Source organism: Achroia grisella, unplaced genomic scaffold, assembly GCF_030625045.1.
Source record: "Achroia grisella isolate CSIRO2021 unplaced genomic scaffold, CSIRO_AGI_Agris_v1 utg783, whole genome shotgun sequence".
Lineage (NCBI taxonomy): Eukaryota > Metazoa > Arthropoda > Insecta > Lepidoptera > Pyralidae > Achroia > Achroia grisella.
The window spans coordinates 765111-786355 of record NW_026713023.1 but is presented as its reverse complement, the minus strand read 5'-3'; the positions used below and the strand labels follow the sequence as shown (position 1 = coordinate 786355).

Below are 21245 nucleotides of genomic sequence, written 5' to 3'. Positions count from 1 at the left end.
TAACCGACTGCTTCACAGTCAACAATATGGTTTCACCGCCGGCAAGTCTACCACTGACGCAGGTGTAGCGCTGATAACACATATTTTCCAATCATGGGAGAAGTCACAGGATGCACTCGGAGTTTTTTGTGACCTATCAAAGGCATTTGATTGCGTGGATCATAAAACACTTGTACAAGCTCGAACATTATGGTATAAAAGATAATGATCTAAAATTAATGAGAACTTATTTAGAGGATAGGGTCCAAACTGTAGATATTGACGGTATAAAATCTAAGGGAGCTAATATTGGGATGGGCGTTCCACAAGGGTCAATCTTAGGCCCCTTTCTCGTTTTAATTTACATAAATGACCTTCCCTTTATGGTAGAGAAAATTGCAGATATAGTGCTGTTTGCGGATGATACTTCGTTAGTGTTTAAAATTGGACGTCAAACTAATCAATTAGACGATGTAAATTGTGCTATGTCTGCTATATTAAATTGGTTTACATGTAATAACCTATTATTAAATTCCAGCAAAACAAAGTGTATAAAATTTACACTTCCTAATGTAAGACCAATAAATACACAGTTATTGCTTAATGACGAAATAGTAAATTTTGTTAATGATACAGTTTTTTTAGGTATAACAGTGGACTCGAAATTACAATGGGGGCCCCATATTTCAAAATTGGCCAATAGACTCAGTTCAGCTGCATATGCAATTAGAAGAATTAGGCAATTAACAGACGTGGCGACGGCTAAACTTGTATACTTTAGTTATTTCCATAGCATTATGTCATATGGTATACTACTGTGGGGTAAAGCAGCCGATATAAATACTATATTTATTTTATAAAAGAGAGCCATACGTTCTATTTATGGTATGGGTTCAAGAGAGTCATTACGTCAGTGTTTTAAAGATTCAAATATCCTCACCGTTACTTCACAATACATTTATGAGAATATCATGTATACACGGAAGAATTTAGAGAGTTTTAGAAAACTTAAAGACTGTACAAATAGAAACTTACGCAATAAAAATAAGCTAATTTTACCTAAATGCCGCCTGCACAAAGTCAGTAACTCATTCTATGGTAATTGCGTAAGATTTTATAATAAACTGCCAGAATCTGCACTAAATCTGACTGAGAGGCAATTCAAATCTTATATTAAACAATTTTTGTGTAAGAAAGCCTATTACAGGATAGACGAATTCATAGACGACAACATATCAAGTAAATAATTAGTTTATTAGCATACAACGTTATAATTTGTTTATCTCATTGCTTTCTCGATTCAATTATTTTAGAAATATGAAAGCGTAGCGGGTTTTGTATTAATTGCCGCATGCATTCTTATGTGAAATGTGAATACTATAAACATCAGATGGCAATTGTGAGTAGCTATGACGTGGTCTGGTGTTTTGAGTAGTCATGCTCACTAAAATGTCCAGACTTGTGGCGGCGTGGTGGGCCGGGTCATTGGGCTCCCTAAAATATGGTCGAGCGCAGTGATGGCTGGCTCATCCGTCATACTCGTGAACGGGTGCTGCTTGTAGGGACTGGTCTGCTCTAATCACTATGACTGATTTCCTCTTATTAATTGTTTAACCAGTTGGTTATGTATTCAATATTTTTTCTTTTTGAGTATTTAATTGAATTAGTGCTAATCGGTGGTTTGTATTCACACACTTAAACTTAAATTGTAAGTAAGAATAAATTATTTAAAAGAGCAACACACAAGTTTCTTGCTTGTTCTTCTTGTGATGAGACAGCATTCCGAATAAGCGGTAGATTAAAAAAAAATGTTATGACTATTCAAAAGTGCTTCAATGTAAGTTTATTTGAATAAATGATTTTCTATTCTATTCTAATATTATAATATTAGCAATGTAATATTCTGTAGTAAGAATAGATGTGAAACGCAGCGTTATAATATCATTGGATGGGAATTAGTTTCCAGAATAGACTATTTAGTCTGTTTCGTTGAAGTTTAATTAAGTAGCCACTTTCGCTAAACATATAGAATAGAACGAGATGGCGTATGCTGGTGTCTCATTCTGTTTATATTACATATAGAACATTTTAATACATTTCGTTTGTTCATTCTTTATGAAATGATTATTATTGTTTATCGGATATCTTTGGACCATTGGTTAGGATGAAGCAAAACGAGGAATTATTTAAATTTATTAAATGCTACACAAGAAAATATTAACACATATAACTATAATATTTCAATATGTTCTTTTATTTCTCACTTTAGCAATCCTCTGTCTTATGTACCTGTGAAAAGAATGTATCGTAAATATAAATTCTGTTTGAGATCTGTTAAGTAACTTATAGAAAGACTAGCTTTTGCCCGCGGCTTCGCTCACGTTAATTTATCCCCTTAGGGGTGGAATTTATCAAAATCCTTTCTTAGGGGATGCCTACGTCATAACATCTACCTGCATGTAAAATTTCAGCCCGATCCGTCCAGTGGTTTGGGCTGTGCGTTGATAGATCACTACGTCAGTCGTGTACTACGTCATATATATATATATATATATATACGGGTGTCCGGTAATTAATAGATAACCTTGAAACGTCTTGTGGTACACTTGAAACGTGGTGTGGTAGTGGAAACACTTCCCATGCCATTGGCGCTGCCACTCGCGCTGCCCGGCGCTGCTCGATTGTCGGTTTTTCGTGTGCGAGTCAAAAGACTAGCAGCGCGAGTGGCCGCGTCTTTTTACATTCAGCCCTCTCGCTCAGTTGTCGCCCGGCAATATTTCCGACAGCGCGAGTGGCAGGGGAATGAATGTAAACGTAGCATTATAGTTCAACTTATGGCCGTCCTAAAAAATATACGAAACAAAATATATCATAAATGTTATCTTTATTTTAAAGAAAAGTCATTTTTTTGAATGTCTTATTGTACTGTCCTGAATGATGACCAAGAAATTAATTAATTCTATGATTTTTTGTTGAATGATACAATGTGCTGATAATTAGAAAGATAATAATGAATTTAAATGATTATTTATTAATGAAATAATTTATTTTTGATAATTATGCAAAAAAAATTTTTAAGAAAGTTCAAACCTCGTGGGTATAAAAAAATATATGAATATATGGAGACCAATAATTTTGAAATAATGTCTCTTTCAAGTAGATTTTACAATGATGAATATCATGAACTGTATCTATCATAAATAGTGAGTTATTGCCATTAATGTAGAAATTCAGAAAATTTGACTAAATAACAAAATTTGTAATATAGGATCATTTTTTAAATTAAATTGTATTTCACGATTGAAAATCGCGAATAATGAATAAAAATATATATATTACGTAGCTATATTTAGCATGCGTAGATATTTTAATCATAGACTTAATAATAGATTTTCCTACTTCTTATTCTATTGTTTTTTTTTCTATTTGTTATATGCTTGTTAAGATTAAATTGTCTGTGCTAAATTAATTACCAAAAACTAGTTTTGCTATACTTTTAGATTTCAATCTTTTTTTTTGTCTTCAAATATATATATATATATTATTCAACTACTTGAATATATTATTTAATAATTAATTCAAACAAACATTGTAATTCAACGCGGCATGGCACATCGAGGCAGCGTATCCATGACACTGGCAATTGCCTCTTTGAATGGCCATAAGAATGAAGAATGGGCAAAGTGAGAATACCAGCTCTCGGGTCTATTTTCATTCTTCATTCTCATTGAATGATTCTTCAATATCAATATTCATTCTTCATTCTTTATTCTTCTGAAAATATATATATTTTCATTCTCATTGTTATTCTTTAATATCAATATTCAGAATTCATTCTTTATTCTTCTGAAAATATCCAGTTCTCATTCTTCAGTCTCATGCTCAATCTTATGAAGAATGTAAACCAGTATAATAACCTTTATTGCCAACATGGTTTAAATAACGAGTCATAACAAACAAGAATAAAACAATCATATTCAATGAAGAAGTGAAGAATAACAATGAGAATGTAGAACAAAGAATGTGATTGAGATTGTGAATGAAGAATCAATGGGAATGAAGAATGAGAATGAAAAATGAGAATGAGATTGAGTATTATTATTCATTCTCATTCTCATTCATTCTTCATTCTTCTTTCATCATTCTTATTCAGTCTTCATTCTCATTCATTCTTCACACTCGTTCCTCATTCTTCTTTCTCTTTCTCGTTCATACATAATTCATTCTTCATTCTCATTCATTCATTCTTCATTCTCATTCATCATTCAGCATTCAATAATCATTCATTCATTATTCATCATTCTTATTCAGTCTTCATTCTCATCCATTCTTCACACTCGTTCCTCATTCTTCATTCTTCATTCTTCTTCTCTTTCTCGATCATACATAATTCATTCTTCATTCTCATTCATCATTCTTATTCAGTCTTCATTCTCATCCATTCTTCACACTCGTTCCTCATTCTCCATTCTTCATTCTTCTATCTCTTTATCATTCATACATCATTAATTCTTCATTCTCATTCATTCATAAATCATTCTACATACATCTTTAATTCTTCATTCCCATTCATACATAAATCATTCATCATTCATTCTACATTCATCATTCATTCTTCATTCATTCTTCATTCGCATTCATACTTCATTCTCATTCTTTAATATCAATATACAATTCTCATACACATTCTCTTTTGAAACAGAATTTCTCATTCTCATTCTCATTCTTCATGCTCCTTCTTCATTCATTCATCATTCATTCATTATTCATCATTCATTCATCATTCACTTTCCTTCCTGTAATAAAATTAATACATTGGCACCAAGTTATGTGTCGGGATCGTCTTCTCGTCCTGGCACGACAGAACACAGAAGAATGAATTTTAAAGAGACGAAAATATACGAATGTGGACGGTCGTATTGGTTTTACCATTTGTCGTGGAGATGTGGAAAAATGGAGAATGAGGAATGAGAATGAAATGAATCAGAATGAATGTGAATGGAGAATGAATGAATGAGAAAATATATATATTGAGAATACCATAAGAATGAATGAGAATGAACAAACAACAATTCGATATTTTCAGAAGAATACCAAATTCTGATAATAAAGAATGAGAATGAATATGTTTGTTTTATTCTTGTTTGTGTATGATTGTTATTTAAACCATGTTCATCATTCATTCATCATTCATAATGATGAATGAATGATGAATGATGAATGATGAATGATGAATGATGAATGAATGATGAATGATGAATGAATGATGAATGATGAATGAATGATGAATGATGAATGAATGATGAATGATGAATGATGAATGAATGATGAATGATGAATGAATCATGAATGATGAATGAATGATGAATGATGAATGAATGATGAATGAATGATGAATGAATGATGAATGAATGATGAATGAATGATGAATGATGAATGAATGATGAATGATGAATGATGAATGAATGATGAATGATGAATGAATGATGAATGAATGATGAATGATGAATGAATGATGAATGAATGATGAATGATGAATGAATGATGAATGATGAATGATGAATGATGAATGAATGATGAATGAATGATGAATGAATGATGAATGAATGATGAATGAATGATGAATGAATGATGAATGAATGATGAATGATGAATGAATGATGAATGAATGATGAATGAATGATGAATGATGAATGAATGATGAATGATGAAGGAATGAGAATGAAGAATGAATGAGAATGTAGAATGAATCAGAATGAAGTATGAATGAGAATGAAAAAGACTTGGAATAATGAGAAAATATATATATTTGGATAGTATACTAACATAAACAGAATAGACTGAAAGTAACAAACAACAATCTACAAAAGGAATATAAAACGTTTCTTAATAGCCAGTTACAAGAGGACGGACTACAGACTCCAATGTTATTGGATCGGAATTAGTAGCTATACAGTATCGATAGATGTATGGTATTAAAGGATAAACAGAACCAAAAAAATATACACGGCATGCTTTGCTCGCTGTGCCTCGTATTTCTGACTATCTAAATTATTAATTTCTTTAATTAGCTGTAATAAAATTAATACATTGGCACCAAGTTATGTGTCGGGATCGTCTTCTCGTCCTGGCATGAATGAGTGATGAATGAAGGCGGCAATTTTAAAAAGAATGAAAATATACGAATGTGGACGGTTATTGGTTTTTACCATTTGTCGTGGAGATGTGGAAATATGGAGAATGAGGAATGAGAATGAAGACAGAGAATGTGAATGGAGAATGAGAATGAGAATTCGATATTGAGAATTAAGAATGAATGAGAATGAGACCGAAGAATGAGAATTCGATATTTTCAGAAGAATACCAAATTCTGATAATAAAGAATGAGAATGAATATGTTTGTTTTATTCTTGTTTGTGTATGATTGTTATTTAAACCATGTTCATCATTCATTCATCATTATGAATGATGAATGAATGATGAATGATGAATGAATGATGAATGATGAATGAATGATGAATGATGAATGATGAATGAATGATGCATGAATGATGAATGATGAATGATGAATGATGAATGATGAATGATGAATGATGAATGAATGATGAATGAATGATGAATGAATGATGAATGAATGAAAGCATGCCGTGTATATTTTTTTGGTTCTGTTTATCCTTTAATACCATACATCTATCGATACTGTATAGTTACTAATTCCGATCCAATAACATTGGAGTCTGTAGTCCGTCCTGTTGTAACTGGCTATTAAGAAACGTTTTATATTCCTTTTGTAGATTGTTGTTTGTTACTTTCAGTCTATTCTGTTTATGTTAGTATACTATCCAAATATATATATTTTCTCATTATTCCAAGTCTTTTTCATTCTCATTCATACTTCATTCTGATTCATTCTACATTCTCATTCATTCTTTATTCTCATTCATTCTTCATTCTCAATCATTCTTCATTCTCAATCATTCTTCATTCTCAATCATTCTTCATACATCGGTCATTCTTCATTCTCATTCATATTTCATTCTCATTCATTCTTCATTCTCAGTCAATCTTCATTCTCATCCATTCTTCATTCTCATTCATTCTTCATTCTCATGAATGAATCATTCATCATTCATCTTTCATCATTCATCACTCATCATTCATCATTCATCATTCATCATTCATCATTCATTCATCATTCATCATTCATTCATCATTCATTCATCATTCATTCATCATTCATTCATCATTCATTCATCATTCATTCATCATTCATTCATCATTCATTCATCATTCATTCATCATTCATTCATTCATTCATCATTCATCATTCATTCATTCATCATTCATTCATCTTTCTTCATTCTCATAATGATGAGACGACGACAATACGATTCGCATTCGTATATTTTCGTCTTTTTAAAATTGCCGCCTGTGTTGCTGTCGTGCCAGGACGAGAAGACGATCCCGACACATAACTTGGTGCCAATGTATTAATTTTATTACAGCTAATTAAAGAAATTAATAATTTAGATAGTCAGAAATACGATTCATCATTCATCATTCATTCATCGTGTATATTTTTTTCATTCTGTTTATCCTTTAATACCATACATCTATCGATACTGTATAGTTACTAATTCCGATCCAATAACATTGGAGTCTGTAGTCCGTTCTGTTGTAACTGGCTTCATTAAGAAACGTTTTATATTCCTTTTGTAGATTGTTGTTTGTTACTTTCAGTCTATTCTGTTTATGTTAGTATACTATCCAAATATATATATTTTCTCATTATTCCAAGTCTTTTTCATTCTCATTCATACTTCATTCTGATTCATTCTACATTCTCATTCATTCTTCATTCATTCTTCTTCATTCTCAATCATTCTTCATTCTCAATCATTCTTCATTCTCAATCATTCTTCATTCTCAATCATTCTTCATACATCATCATTCATCATTCATCATTCATTCATCATTCATCATTCATTCATCATTCATCATTCATTCATCATTCATTCATTCATTCATCATTCATTCATCGTTCATTCATCATTCATTCATCATTCTTCATTCATCATTCATCATTCATTCATCATTCATCATTCATTCATCATTCATTCATCATTCATTCATCATTCATTCATCATTCATTCATCATTCATTCATCATTCATTCATCATTCATTCATCATTCATTCATCATTCATTCATCATCATTCATCATTCATTCATCATTAATTCATCATTCATTCAACATTCATTCATCATTCATTCATCATTCATTCATCATTCATTCATCATTCATTCATCATTCATTCATCATTCATTCATCATTCATTCATCATTCATTCATTCATTCATCATTCATCATTCATGCATCATTCATTCATCATTCATCATTCATTCATCATTCATTCATCATTCATCATTCATCATTCATTCATCATTCATCATTCATTCATCATTCATCATTCATCATTCATTCATCATTATGAATGATGAATGAATGATGAACATGGTTTAAATAACAATCATACACAAACAAGAATAAAACAAACATATTCATTCTCATTCTTTATTATCAGAATTTGGTATTCTTCTGAAAATATCGAATTCTCATTCTCATTCATTCTTAATTCTCAATATCGAATTCTCATTCTCATTCTCCATTCACATTCTCTGTCTTCATTCTCATTCCTCATTCTCCATTTTTCCACATCTCCACGACAAATGGTAAAAACCAATACGACCGTCCACATTCGTATATTTTCGTCTTTTTAAAATTGCCGCCTGTGTTGCTGTCGTGCCAGGACGAGAAGACGATCCCGACACATAACTTGGTGCCAATGTATTAATTTTATTACAGGAAGGAAAGTGAATGATGAATGAATGATGAATAATGAATGAATGATGAATGAATGAAGAAGGAGCATGAAGAATGAGAATGAGAATGAGAAATTCTGTTTCAAAAGAGAATGTGTATGAGAATTGTATATTGATATTAAAGAATGAGAATGAAGTATGAATGCGAATGAAGAATGAATGAAGAATGAATGATGAATGTAGAATGAATGATGAATGATTTATGTATGAATGGGAATGAAGAATTAAAGATGTATGTAGAATGATTTATGAATGAATGAGAATGAAGAATTAATGATGTATGAATGATAAAGAGATAGAAGAATGAAGAATGGAGAATGAGGAACGAGTGTGAAGAATGGATGAGAATGAAGACTGAATAAGAATGATGAATGATGAATGATGAATGAATGATTATTGGATGCTGAATGATGAATGAGAATGAAGAATGAATTATGTATGAACGAGAAAGAGAAAGAAGAATGTAGAATGGAGAATGAGGAACGAGTGTGAAGAATGGATGAGAATGAAGACTGAATAAGAATGATGAAAGAAGAATGAAGAATGAATGAGAATGAGAATGAATAATAATACTCAATCTCATTCTCATTTTTCATTCTCATTCTTCATTCCCATTGATTCTTCATTCACAATCTCAATCACATTCTTTGTTCTACATTCTCATTGTTATTCTTCACTTCTTCTTGAATATGATTGTTTTATTCTTGTTTGTGTATGATCGTTATTTAAACCATGTTGGCAATAAAGGTTATTATACTGGTTTACATTCTTCATAAGAATGAGCATGAGACTGAAGAATGAGAACTGGATATTTTCAGAAGAATAAAGAATGAAAACTGAATATTGATATTGAAGAATAACAATGAGAATGAAAATTGAGAATGAAGAATGAGAACTCGATATTTTCAGAAGAATAAAGAATGAAGAATGAATATTGATATTGAAGAATAACAATGAGAATGAAGAATGAAAATAGACCCGAGAGCTGGTAGCTACTTTGCCCAAAGGCTAAGTATGGCCATTCAAAGAGGCAACGCTGCCAGTGTCATGGATACGCTGCCTCGATGTGCCATGCCGCGTTGAATTACAATGTTTGTTTGAATTAATTATTAAATAATATATTCAAGTAGTTGAATAATATATATATATATATTTGAAGACAAAAAAAAAGATTGAAATCTAAAAGTATAGCAAAACTAGTTTTTGGTAATTAATTTAGCACAGACAATTTAATCTTAACAAGCATATAACAAATAGAAAAAAAAAACAATAGAATAAGAAGTAGGAAAATCTATTATTAAGTCTATGATTAAAATATCTACGCTTTGCTAAATATAGCTACGTAATATATAGAACTAGCTGCACCCGCGACTTCGTCCGCGTGAAATACAATTTAATTTAAAAAATGATCCTATATTACAAATTTTGTTATTTAGTCAAATTTTCTGAATTTCTACATTAATGGCAATAACTCACTATTTATGATAGATACAGTTATGATATTACCATTGTAAAATCTACTTGAAAGAGACATTATTTCAAAATTATTGGTCTCCCATATATTCATATATTTTTTTATACCCACGAGGTTTGAACTTTGCTTAAAAATTTTTTTTGCATAATTATCAAAAATAAATTAGTTTGGGTATTAATAAATAAAAATTTAAACAGCTTATTATACTTTCTAATTATCAGCACAGTTAGTGTATAATAAGAAAACAACAAAAAACCAATAGAATTAATTAATTTCTGGTCATAGTGATCAGGACAGTACAATAAGACAGAAAAAAATGACTTTTCTTTAAAATAAAGATAACTTATGATATATTTTGTTTCGTATATTTTTTAGGACGGCCATAAGTTGAACTATAATGCTACGTTTACATTCAGGCGCTTCCCCTGCCACTCGCGCTGTCGGAAATATTGCCGGGCGACAACTGAGCGAGAGGGCTGAATGTAAAAAGACGCGGCCACTCGCGCTGCTAGTCTTTTGACTCGCACACGAAAAACCGACAATCGAGCAGCGCCGGGCAGCGCGAGTGGCAGCGCCAATGGCATGGGAAGTGTTTCCACTACCACACCACGTTTCAAGTGTACCACAAGACGTTTCAAGGTTATCTATTAATTACCGGACACGCGTATATATATCTCTATAAACTAAACAATAATTTTATAATACATCTTGGAAGTTGCATACAGCGCTGTCTAGTTCCAAGTCAAGCAGAGTTTGTATTATGGGTACTAGACAACTGATATAAATACTTAGATTTCTTTGTAAATACTTAAAAAACACCCAGACTGATACAAACAATCGTACTCGTGAATACGGATGTCTGTACCGCGCGAGGAATCGAATCTGCGCCCATCGGAATTAAAGCGGTGTGCTAAACCGCTAAACCACTGAGGTCGTCAATAAATATACAATTATAAAAACAACCTGTGGTGCACTATCTCGAGGAGAAGGATGGTAAGTGAGAGTGTAGCGCCGTACACCATGAGGAGCAGCACCGGCTTCAGGTCCATCAGGCCCACGCTGCTGAACGCCGCCATCTTGCCGGAACAGTGGGGCTTAGGTATGAACATGCGTTTATGTAGCACGGTTCTTATACCAGACTCGGCTAGCTGTTTGAATCTGTATAATAAAAAGTAATTTTTGTGGTATATTGTAAACTAGCTTTGCCCGCGACTACGTCCACCTTGGATAGTATAAAATATTTAATAATCCAAACCTAAAAATAGAGTTTTATGGTTGTAGCTTCAAAAATGACGAATTGCCATACAGACTTTTCCCCTATTTTATTATGTATTATCCCCTTATGGCTAAAATTTTCACACACTTTGAATGGGATAGGTGTTTATTTATATTTATCAATAGCCTAAAAAATAAGTCAAACTCCTAACTTTAGTATTGGCGATACATGGTATTTAGTATTGCCACTATCTGTGTACCAAATTTCATTTAAATCAGTTCAGTGATTTTGGCGTGAAAGTTTGTCTGTCTGTCTAGCGGAACAGATATGAGTTACTTTCGCATTTATAATATTAGAAAGGATTGGTAATGGACATCTACCAACATTGCATTTTCTAGGACAGTAGAAAAAGAAGGAATTGTTAGTAGATATTTAATCTTTACATAATATAAAATGGAATCGCTATCGATGTCTGTTTGCAACGGATTTTAATACAGTTTTCAGAAATAGAGTGGTCCACACCCGTGCGATGCCGGGGCGGGTACATAGTGATATACAAACTGTTCATTTCATCCAAAATATAGATTACTGTGTAATTTGTGTTTCATTACAATTTAAAATATAAAAAGTTTAAATAATATCCCGAGATAGAAAAAGATAACAATCACAATATAAATTGTTAGGAATATAAAACAAAATAAAAATCCGTTCGTAAAATTGGGTTGTAGGTACTAAAACTATACGGAACTTACGCGACTTTCATCAGCTCCAAGTATGGGGAGTCCTTCTTCACGGGCGCTAAAGGGTTGAATCCGTTGAGGTAGTCTATCTCCACCAGGTCACATTTCTCCCCCTCGAGGAATGTCTGCTCAATACGACGGTATACCGGCTCCGTGATCGAGTGAAACGCGAACAACCCCTGGATAGGGTTAAACATTGATAAATATTAAAAAGGGATAATACAGCACTGTCTACTAATATCAGTTTGACTTTATTAGCTATGCCCTAAGTTTCACCCTCGTGAATTTTACAGCCTATATGTTTTTCTGATGCATAAGCTATGTTACTGTAAAATTTCATCAAAATCGGTTCTGTAGTTTTTGCGTGAAACACTAACAACATCCATACTTACAAACTTTCGCATTTATAATATTAATAATAAAATACCTATCTGTATCTGTATACAGTTGTCCGGAATTATTTATAAACTAGCTGTTATCCACAGCTTCGTCCGTGTGGAATTCAAATTTTTTTTTTACAATAATAAAAGTAACCTACGTTCCTTATAACATTAGCTATCTAAAAGTGAAGTCCCGAAATAATGTGTCCAACCATTTCAGAGATTAGCAAAATCAAACAGACAAATAAAATATTAATTTATTTATTGATATAATTAGGTTATAATTTGAAAGATATAAAAAAATTAAACCTGTCTGATTTTTTCCACCCCTTCATTCATTTCGTATAGCAGTCCATTCGGTTTATCTGGTTTAATTTTTTTATAAACAGCCATATGCAGCGAGTCATTGTAGACCTGAAAAATTAAGTACAGATATTTTATATAAAATTATTAGTGTCGTTTTTAAGACATTTGAGTTTATTTTAGTCGGCAACATTTTTCCCCTCTATTCTCAATATCTGTCTCTTTTCATTAACCCTTTGCAGTACTTCTTCATTTCTTATTTTATCTTTCCATCCTTTTCCAACACCTTATTTCCAAAGCTTCCAGTTTGTGTCTTTCTTTTTGAGTTCGATACCATAGTTGAGTCGCAAAAATAAATTAGTTATATCCCTTCTTGTCAATTCTAATTTAATTACTAACTCCGTAATTAACTTATCTGTGGTAATCCTCACTTTAAAAACGAACTGGCTGTAGTCCACGTCATAACCAGCTAGGGCGACCTTCGATGACACCAGCTGTGCTAGACTCTTGATGGAGTTAGAGGGCGCCTGCAGCAGGACGACGATGTTGGCGGAGTACGCGGCGTATAGCGCCATCAGAACAGTGAAGAATATCCACACTATGATGCGGCCTGTGTTGATTAATTGTAGGTAATAATAATAACAATAACAATCTTAGGACAATTCACACAGCGCCATCTAGACCCAAGTTAAGCTAGCTAAAGCTTGTGTTATGGGTACTAGATAACTGATACATATACATATATATATTTTTGTAAATACATACATATTATACATAGAAAACACCAAGACCGATGCAAACAATCATACTCATGTTTGTGCCGTGCGAAGAATCGAATCCGCGACCATCGGTCGTAAAGCGGTGTGCTAGACCACTAGACCACCGGGGTCGTCAAAGTAAGGTCGAGGTAAGGATTTTTTATATATTAACTGTCTTTATCCGTACGCTCTTTACGAAAATCCTTTACCCCTGCCTCGACTTAAATCCAAAAGGTTTTTGAGCTATGTGTAATTTTAAAAAGAAGTTATTTAAAAAATCTATTTAATGTGATTTCTTTATTTTAGTTTCCTTATCCTATGACAACATATCAGGTAGTTTCAACTATTATTATTGGTTGTAGAACTTTTCATAGTAGCAGTTTTTGTTTCGAGTCGGGATTGTAATCCTCTACCACAGCCTCTACTCAACTAACGCTCTCCACACTTACACATATTTATTTTAATTGTATATTACCTGAAAGCCTTTTGGGTTCAATCACACAGCCCTGTTGGCTTATAGCGCTCATGGTCAGCAAGAACGCGTCCCCTATAGTTCCATCTGGTTGTGATAAATTCTGGAAGAATGTAGATTATAAATTCCCATAGTTATTCTAGGTACCACTGTTTGATTTGGTTAGAGCAACAGAAACCGCACTTGTTAATGTTTTTAAAGTTATTCTATTAATAGTAATAGGAACCAGTGGTCCCATAGCAAATGAACTATGTATGGTGACCTCCACTCTAATGACTCACACTTAGAAATCACTACATTTCTCTAGTAATTTCGGCATAATAGTCTGACTGACGTGACTTCATTATCACATTATCATTATTCACTGGTATCTTGCCAGTCTGATGAATACAACCTGTTCTAACAGCGGGTGCACCATTTCATCATCACCAAAATAACCTAAGTAAATTATTCCAATTCATTCACAGTCCAAGCCAATCTGGAAGAAAAAGTTATGTACATAGAGTACATAAGTTTTTCTTCCAGATTGGCTGTAACAAATTGCTTACAGTGATAAGCTTTTCGTTATTACAATTCTACTTAATGTTTAATAATAGTAATAATAATAATAATAATAATCTTTATTTGTCTCAAACAAAAACTTTTCACACAATACAACTATTGTCCATACAATAATATAATTTAAAACTAATAAAGGAGACAAAACGGTCTACAATTCAGTGAAGGCAGTGAGTCCACCCTCTCTGCTATTCTGTAATAGTCTTTATCAGTAGAATATAATGTGAGATCGGCGACGACGATAGCATATTAAGTTTTAAACTACAACTAAATTGTTTGTTTCTGCAGCAACCATTTGCTACATTTTTATTTACATTTGCTTTAAATCTCCTGTGTGCACAATAAAGAGTTTATTATTATTAACTTGACTTCATACCTTTCTATTCTTGGCCTCCCATTTACTGGCGATATACAGAGCAAACATGGAAAGTATTGCACACAATGCAATAGCTATCCACACAGTGCCAGAGAACGGCAGGGAGAATATATTAGACACATAAGACAGAGGAGGCTGTCGCAACACAAAGGCGACCCGATAGTTGGCCAGCGTGTCTGTATATGCGATTACCTCGAGTCGTTCAATCATTGTTCCCAGACAGTTCGTACCTTAAAATAAAGATTTCTTTATAACATTATCAGTGTTGAAGCCTTTACTTTTCTGCGGAAAATCCTCATGGAAAACCGCCTGCCCCAGTGGACGTAGACAAGTACTGCCGAACTCTGAACGGTTAGCCGTTCAGAGTTCGGCAGTACTTAACCCCAGGGAGATTTCTACTGGCTTTTTGGTGCGAGGGTCGCGAGGTCGTATTAGCATATATGATCAAAAGATATTTCATATGTACTCGTAACTTGGTACCTGAAGTTATGGTCTCTACTCGGTAATTTCACAAGTTGCTCCTTAAAATTCAGCCCAGAATTTAAAAAAAGAAATAACGTCTTTATTATTAGCAAATAGTAAAGTCGAAACGTTATGTTTTTGCCTTTACTTCAAACCAAAGGTTAGGAGCAGGCAGAGTGCCATTTGTCTTTACGTCTCGTCTCTTGCAGGTCTATGCACTAGTTATATACTCTCCAAAATGTTGATTATCAAGTGTTGTAATATGATTCTTACAACACGAGTTATTGAACATATCACCTATACTGTTGCTATTTCAGGGGACTGTTATAACGTATATATCTGGAAAACAACGTGCAAGCAAGATGCTGATAAGCTTGCTGGAGTATTCGGGAGATATGAACTTACCTACATCAGCTCTGCCGGTGTTCAAATCATTTATCATGCCTGACCATTGCCCATTTTGTTTGTACCCCCATCTGTGACTGAATATGTACCGTGGGGTAGCGTTTAACATTTGGAAAGCTAAGCGCGCGTTCATCCAGGAAGTTTTTGCAATGACATCGTGTTGCAGATCCCTAAACCAATTTCATTCTTTAATTTTCTCCAACCTCTATTTTATAATAGTGTTTTAAATTTTTATGGCAAAACAATGTTTGTTTTGTCAGGTAGTAATATATATATATATATCTATCTAAGATATATAAAATGAACACTCACAGTCTATCTTCTCTTGGCAAATGGTACTGTGTCACATTGCTGTCTTGTATCACGTTAGACATGGTCAGAGGGGCTCCCATAAGGTCCTTTCGTCTCCGATAAATCTCCCGATGTGGTCGAGTGTCCACTAAAGTCCCATTGTAGTACCCTCGTGATGTTAAAATCATTGACAAGTTCTTTGATGGTTTATGTACTGTTAATGTTAATTAATGTGAATTAAGTACCAAATTTTTTAATGATCAGATCCGAATATATGGGGGACAAAAGTAGGCTCAAGCGAAGTTATAATTTTCATATTATAATAATTGAATGTTTATTTAATGAGTAATTGTTAGGTTTTAATTCTGTTATTTTTAATTTTTTTTAGTTTAATTAGTTTGTTAGTAGAGAACAACTTTGAACTTGAATGTTATCTTCGTTGATTTTTTATCACAATAATTTACCGACACAACAGAATAGTAGAATAGAGAGGGTGGACTCACTGCCCCGTTTGAGTTGTACACCGGTTTCTCTCGATTAATATCTCTTAATTTTATTATAAGTAGCAATTATAATAGTTCATTATTTGGTACAAATAATGATGTTGATTATTATTATTATATTTATCATGCATATTTGAGGGCCTCGGTGGTCTAGCGGTTTAACACACCGCTTTACTTCCGATTCGCGCGGGTTTTTTTCCTCGCAAAGCACAAACATTTGCATTTTTACTTCCTAGAATAAAAATAAACAAAAGTAACTTTACTTTCAGTCAGTTTAAAACCAGTTTCCGATTTTTCCGCCAAAATCACATCACTATCGGTTAAAACTGGACTTTTCCACAGTACCGACGATTTTAGCCGTTTAGGATCTGTGGACAGCATAAGCCAACGGTAGGGAGCACCAAAGATATTTCTTGAAGTAGCCTAGTGAAAATATATAATTAAAATAAGTTGTAGATACTTAACTTAAAAGAATTAAATACTGGAATACGGTATTTGTCAGTAAAACATTACTAAACGAGTAATTATTGGCTTATTTTAAAAATATATAATTCAAATAAGTTGTAGATATTACTTTACTCGAAAGAAAAAAATACCGAAATACGGTATTCATCAGTAAGCAAAATAAGTGAATAATGGCTCCTTTAGTACATTTAAAGAAGCAATTATTTACTTATATTGTGTATATCTAATTAAGTAAAAATTTTTAGATACTGTTTTGTTTTCTAAGTTCACGTACCCAAAAGAATCTTGAACACTTACGTTTTTGATGACATCATTTGAATTCGGACAATCTATGTCAAGAAGAAACAGAATTCCATGTTTCTGGTATCTATTTAGTTGATATGTAGAAGATGAAACGCTGCACGCATCTTTTGATACTTCTTTTACTAGTTGCAGTTCATTATCTGTAAGATAATTTTCCCGCTAGAATGATATTGAAGTCATAGTAGATATAAAATAATAACCTATCTTTTTTCATCTGTGTAATCGGATAATTAATGTCTGTCTTAGTAATACAAAATACAAAATAAGTTAGACGTATGTATATACTAGCAACGTATATATAAATCCATTATTTTGTTTTTAATAAAAAACTAAGTAAAATTGTTATAGATGTATTTAGTCTAAACATTATTAAATTTAAAAAAATGTTAATCATTAAAAATATACTGAATCGATATTGAAGAATCCAGAGTAGACCTACCTGCCCGTATCACAGAATAAAATATTTTTTGCATAAACTGTGCAAGCGCTTTATAGAATTGTATTTAACAGAAAATTATAATTTTTACTCTATTTAGTTTACGGCTAGATGGCACTGTATGAATTGTTCTGGCTTTAAAAAACACAATATAGCACAGATAACATTCCATCGTCCGGTTTCGATCGTATTCATTTTGTCAGTGCAATTTTTAACAACTGACTATGATTATTGACTTCATGCATGATCCAGAGTCATATCAACTTAGTTCTGCAGAACACATAATAATTCTTTGCGTGTTAGACGAAAGTCGACCACCACGTTCATCATTTTGATCATCAGCTTGTTCGGCATTTCAGTTAATTATAAAAATATATATATACTTACATTTTGGCCAGCAGAGATCGTTTAAGATTAAATGGGTAGGTTTCTGTTCATTATCGATGAAGCTTCTAATGAAACTAACTGTATTAGCGTCGTTTCCGTATACTAGCACCTCAGTTGTGATCAGAATAAATATTTTTAATTCTGCATACATTATTACAACATACAACTGAACAAATTTTTTTACATATTAATTGTAAAGATAAGTATAATAATGTACCTATATAGTATTTATATCAGTTGTCTAGTGCCCATAATACAAGCTTGAGACAAATTGACGATGTGTGAATTGTCCTGAAAAAAAAATGAATGTAACGTAAACTATATGAACAGTTTTATTGTATCCGTAAATAATAAGAACAATGCACACAAACTGAAGTCTTAATCTGAATTATAGGGATTTCTTTTTCTAAATGAGTATATTTTTGCAACTCTCTTTGCTTCCGTGTTTGCGCTTTCGGGTTACGCTTTAGCTGATAATGTTTGAAGTTTTGTAAAGAACTATAGGGGTTAGGGACATGAAACGAGACTAGAGGTTGTTCTAGAGGAACAACTAAACATATAAAGTAAAATTAATTCAATAGACAAAGTAGATGTGAAGTAGTAACAATAGACAAATTTTATATGCTTAAACGTTTAATTTATACCCTTCCATCATGAATAATCCAAGAAAACTTATAACAATAATATTTGGGTTGGTTCTTTCATTGACAACGAAATTTAATTTCGTATTTAACTTGGGTACTGCTAGCTTTAGTCTGTATTATTCGTATAAAATCTGTAATTTGTAATATTTGAAAAAAGTGTCAAGTGAGTGAGTTTACCCCAATCTCAAACAGTATATTTAATTCATATATATTTTTTAACAATATTTAGTTATTGAAATGTTACTATTAATATGAACATAGTTTTAATAACCTGAATTTAAATTAATTTTTACTATTCAGTAACGCTTTTTTATATCAGTTTATTTCAATAAGATTTTTTTTCTGTTCTAATATGAGCTTTTTCTAATTTATCTGATGTTGGTTTTTCTGTTCTATATTTATAGTTATGTATAAGACTTATTTTAGTATTTATTGGACTTTTCACCTGATTTAAATTTGCCTAAAATATTATAAATACTATTGAGTTACGTATATCTTGTATATCCAGCTAAGAAGAAAGAATTACCCATATCCCGTAACTTACTAAATTAACTCCAATGCGTTGTTTCCGTGGCCACTGTTCCCACATAAGTTTGGAATATTGTTTATGTAAACCATGACAAATTGAGGACATAAACCAATGCTAATAAAACTTTCATCATTTCATATTCCGGAACCAAATTGCATATAATTAATGGCTACACTCTACTGACTGTAATTATCTGTAATTATTTGTCACAGTGTTATTAAGTGTAATTTTGAAAGCCTTAACAATGTTTGTTGACTGACATTGAAAAGCGACTGTACCTTTGCATCATAAATATTTGACGATATTTTTAATAAAATATCAGTAGATGGTGAACATATTTTAACATATATCAAATATTACAAAGAAAGAGATGCAGAAGACTGCATAAAGCCACATACGCTTTGAGTGCGAGGTGAGTCGCTGTAATAGACACACCGCGTCATCTTGTCGAAGATATTCATACGAAGTCGAAACATTTGTCGCGAAAGACGAAAATATTGAGAGAGAAGGTTTACCATCCTATGGATTCATAGTGCGGGTGTCGGGTCCATCGTGTGGCAGACAAAACTCCAAGAAGTTTTCCGGGACTTGTGACCCGGGTGTAGGTTTAAGGCTCTTTGCCGACGTACGTGAACACTCTCCTTCACCTCCTATGGATTCATAGTGCGGGTGTCGGGTCCATCTTTGCCGACGGATTCATAGTGCGGGTGTCGGGTCCATCGTGTGGCAGACAAAACTCTCCTTCGACGAAGAAGACGTACGTCACCTCTCCTGCTCTTCCTGCTCAGCCAAATCTAGTAGGAGCCAGCTAACGCAGCTTTAGATACACGTTCTAATATAAAATCTACTGCAGTTCTAAACAGGTCAAGAGAAGATTGTAGAGAGATTTCGCTGGTATACCTCTCGCTCTCACTTCGACTGCATGTGATTTAACCACATACTTTTTTATCATTATTTCGTTTATAGTTCTTATATATATTTGTTATTATTGCATGGTCTTTTCTTTAGGTATATTTGTTTGCTGTAAATTGAGCTCTACTAGTATTTAATTATTAGTTTCTTCGAATATAGGTATACATCCGCTAACGGAGTATTCAATGTTTCGCGTTTTTTGAAAAGAACTATTGAGAACTATTTCAGTTGTAGATTGACACCAAGTTATATTATATTCAGTCGTAGATACGGCTTTCATCTAAATTTTTAAATAGGCAATAATTTAAAAATTATAAAAATAAAACACAAATTGCCAGATACTACATATTTCTTTAATAGAGACCTATAGTCCATTATCTTCTATATTTAATAATTATATTTTTTCTAATAATGCAATAATTTTGTTTAATATTTCTAATAGTTAAATAATTAAATTTAAACATATAATTAAAATTTTGGACTGCATAAATAATGTGACATACAATATTGTGAACACAATAATGCTGGATGCACATTTCCGGTAAGAGTCGTACAAATCGTGCCGACGATGGATCGATTGCCTGATTGGTTGCTACACCCCGATCAGTTTGTATTCCGCCAATCACGCGCTTGCGACGTCATCATCGGCACTGTTCGTCCGGACTATACTAATTTTAGCTATAATAATTTTAGCTTAGTCTCTGTATCTCTATCTATATAGTCTAGGTATTGAATTTTATACAAATTCTAGTAAATAAACATGTTAATTC

The 21245-nt window shown here is 32.5% G+C and overlaps 1 protein-coding gene across 1 annotated transcript; it reads right to left on the bottom strand.

The window, feature by feature from the left end:
- Nucleotides 1–11285: 11285 nt before the first annotated feature.
- Nucleotides 11286–20515, bottom strand: LOC131851467 (glutamate receptor 3-like). Its single transcript, XM_059201972.1, has 12 exons — nt 20464–20515; nt 18391–18531; nt 17562–17707; nt 17063–17222; nt 16318–16510; nt 16006–16175; nt 15139–15368; nt 14208–14307; nt 13406–13584; nt 12981–13085; nt 12304–12470; nt 11286–11493 (listed from the first exon to the last, which is right to left on the bottom strand). Exons 1-12 carry the CDS (start codon nt 20513–20515, stop codon nt 11286–11288), a joined length of 1851 nt encoding a protein of 616 aa, XP_059057955.1.
- Between the last annotated feature and the right edge of the window lie 730 nt (nt 20516–21245).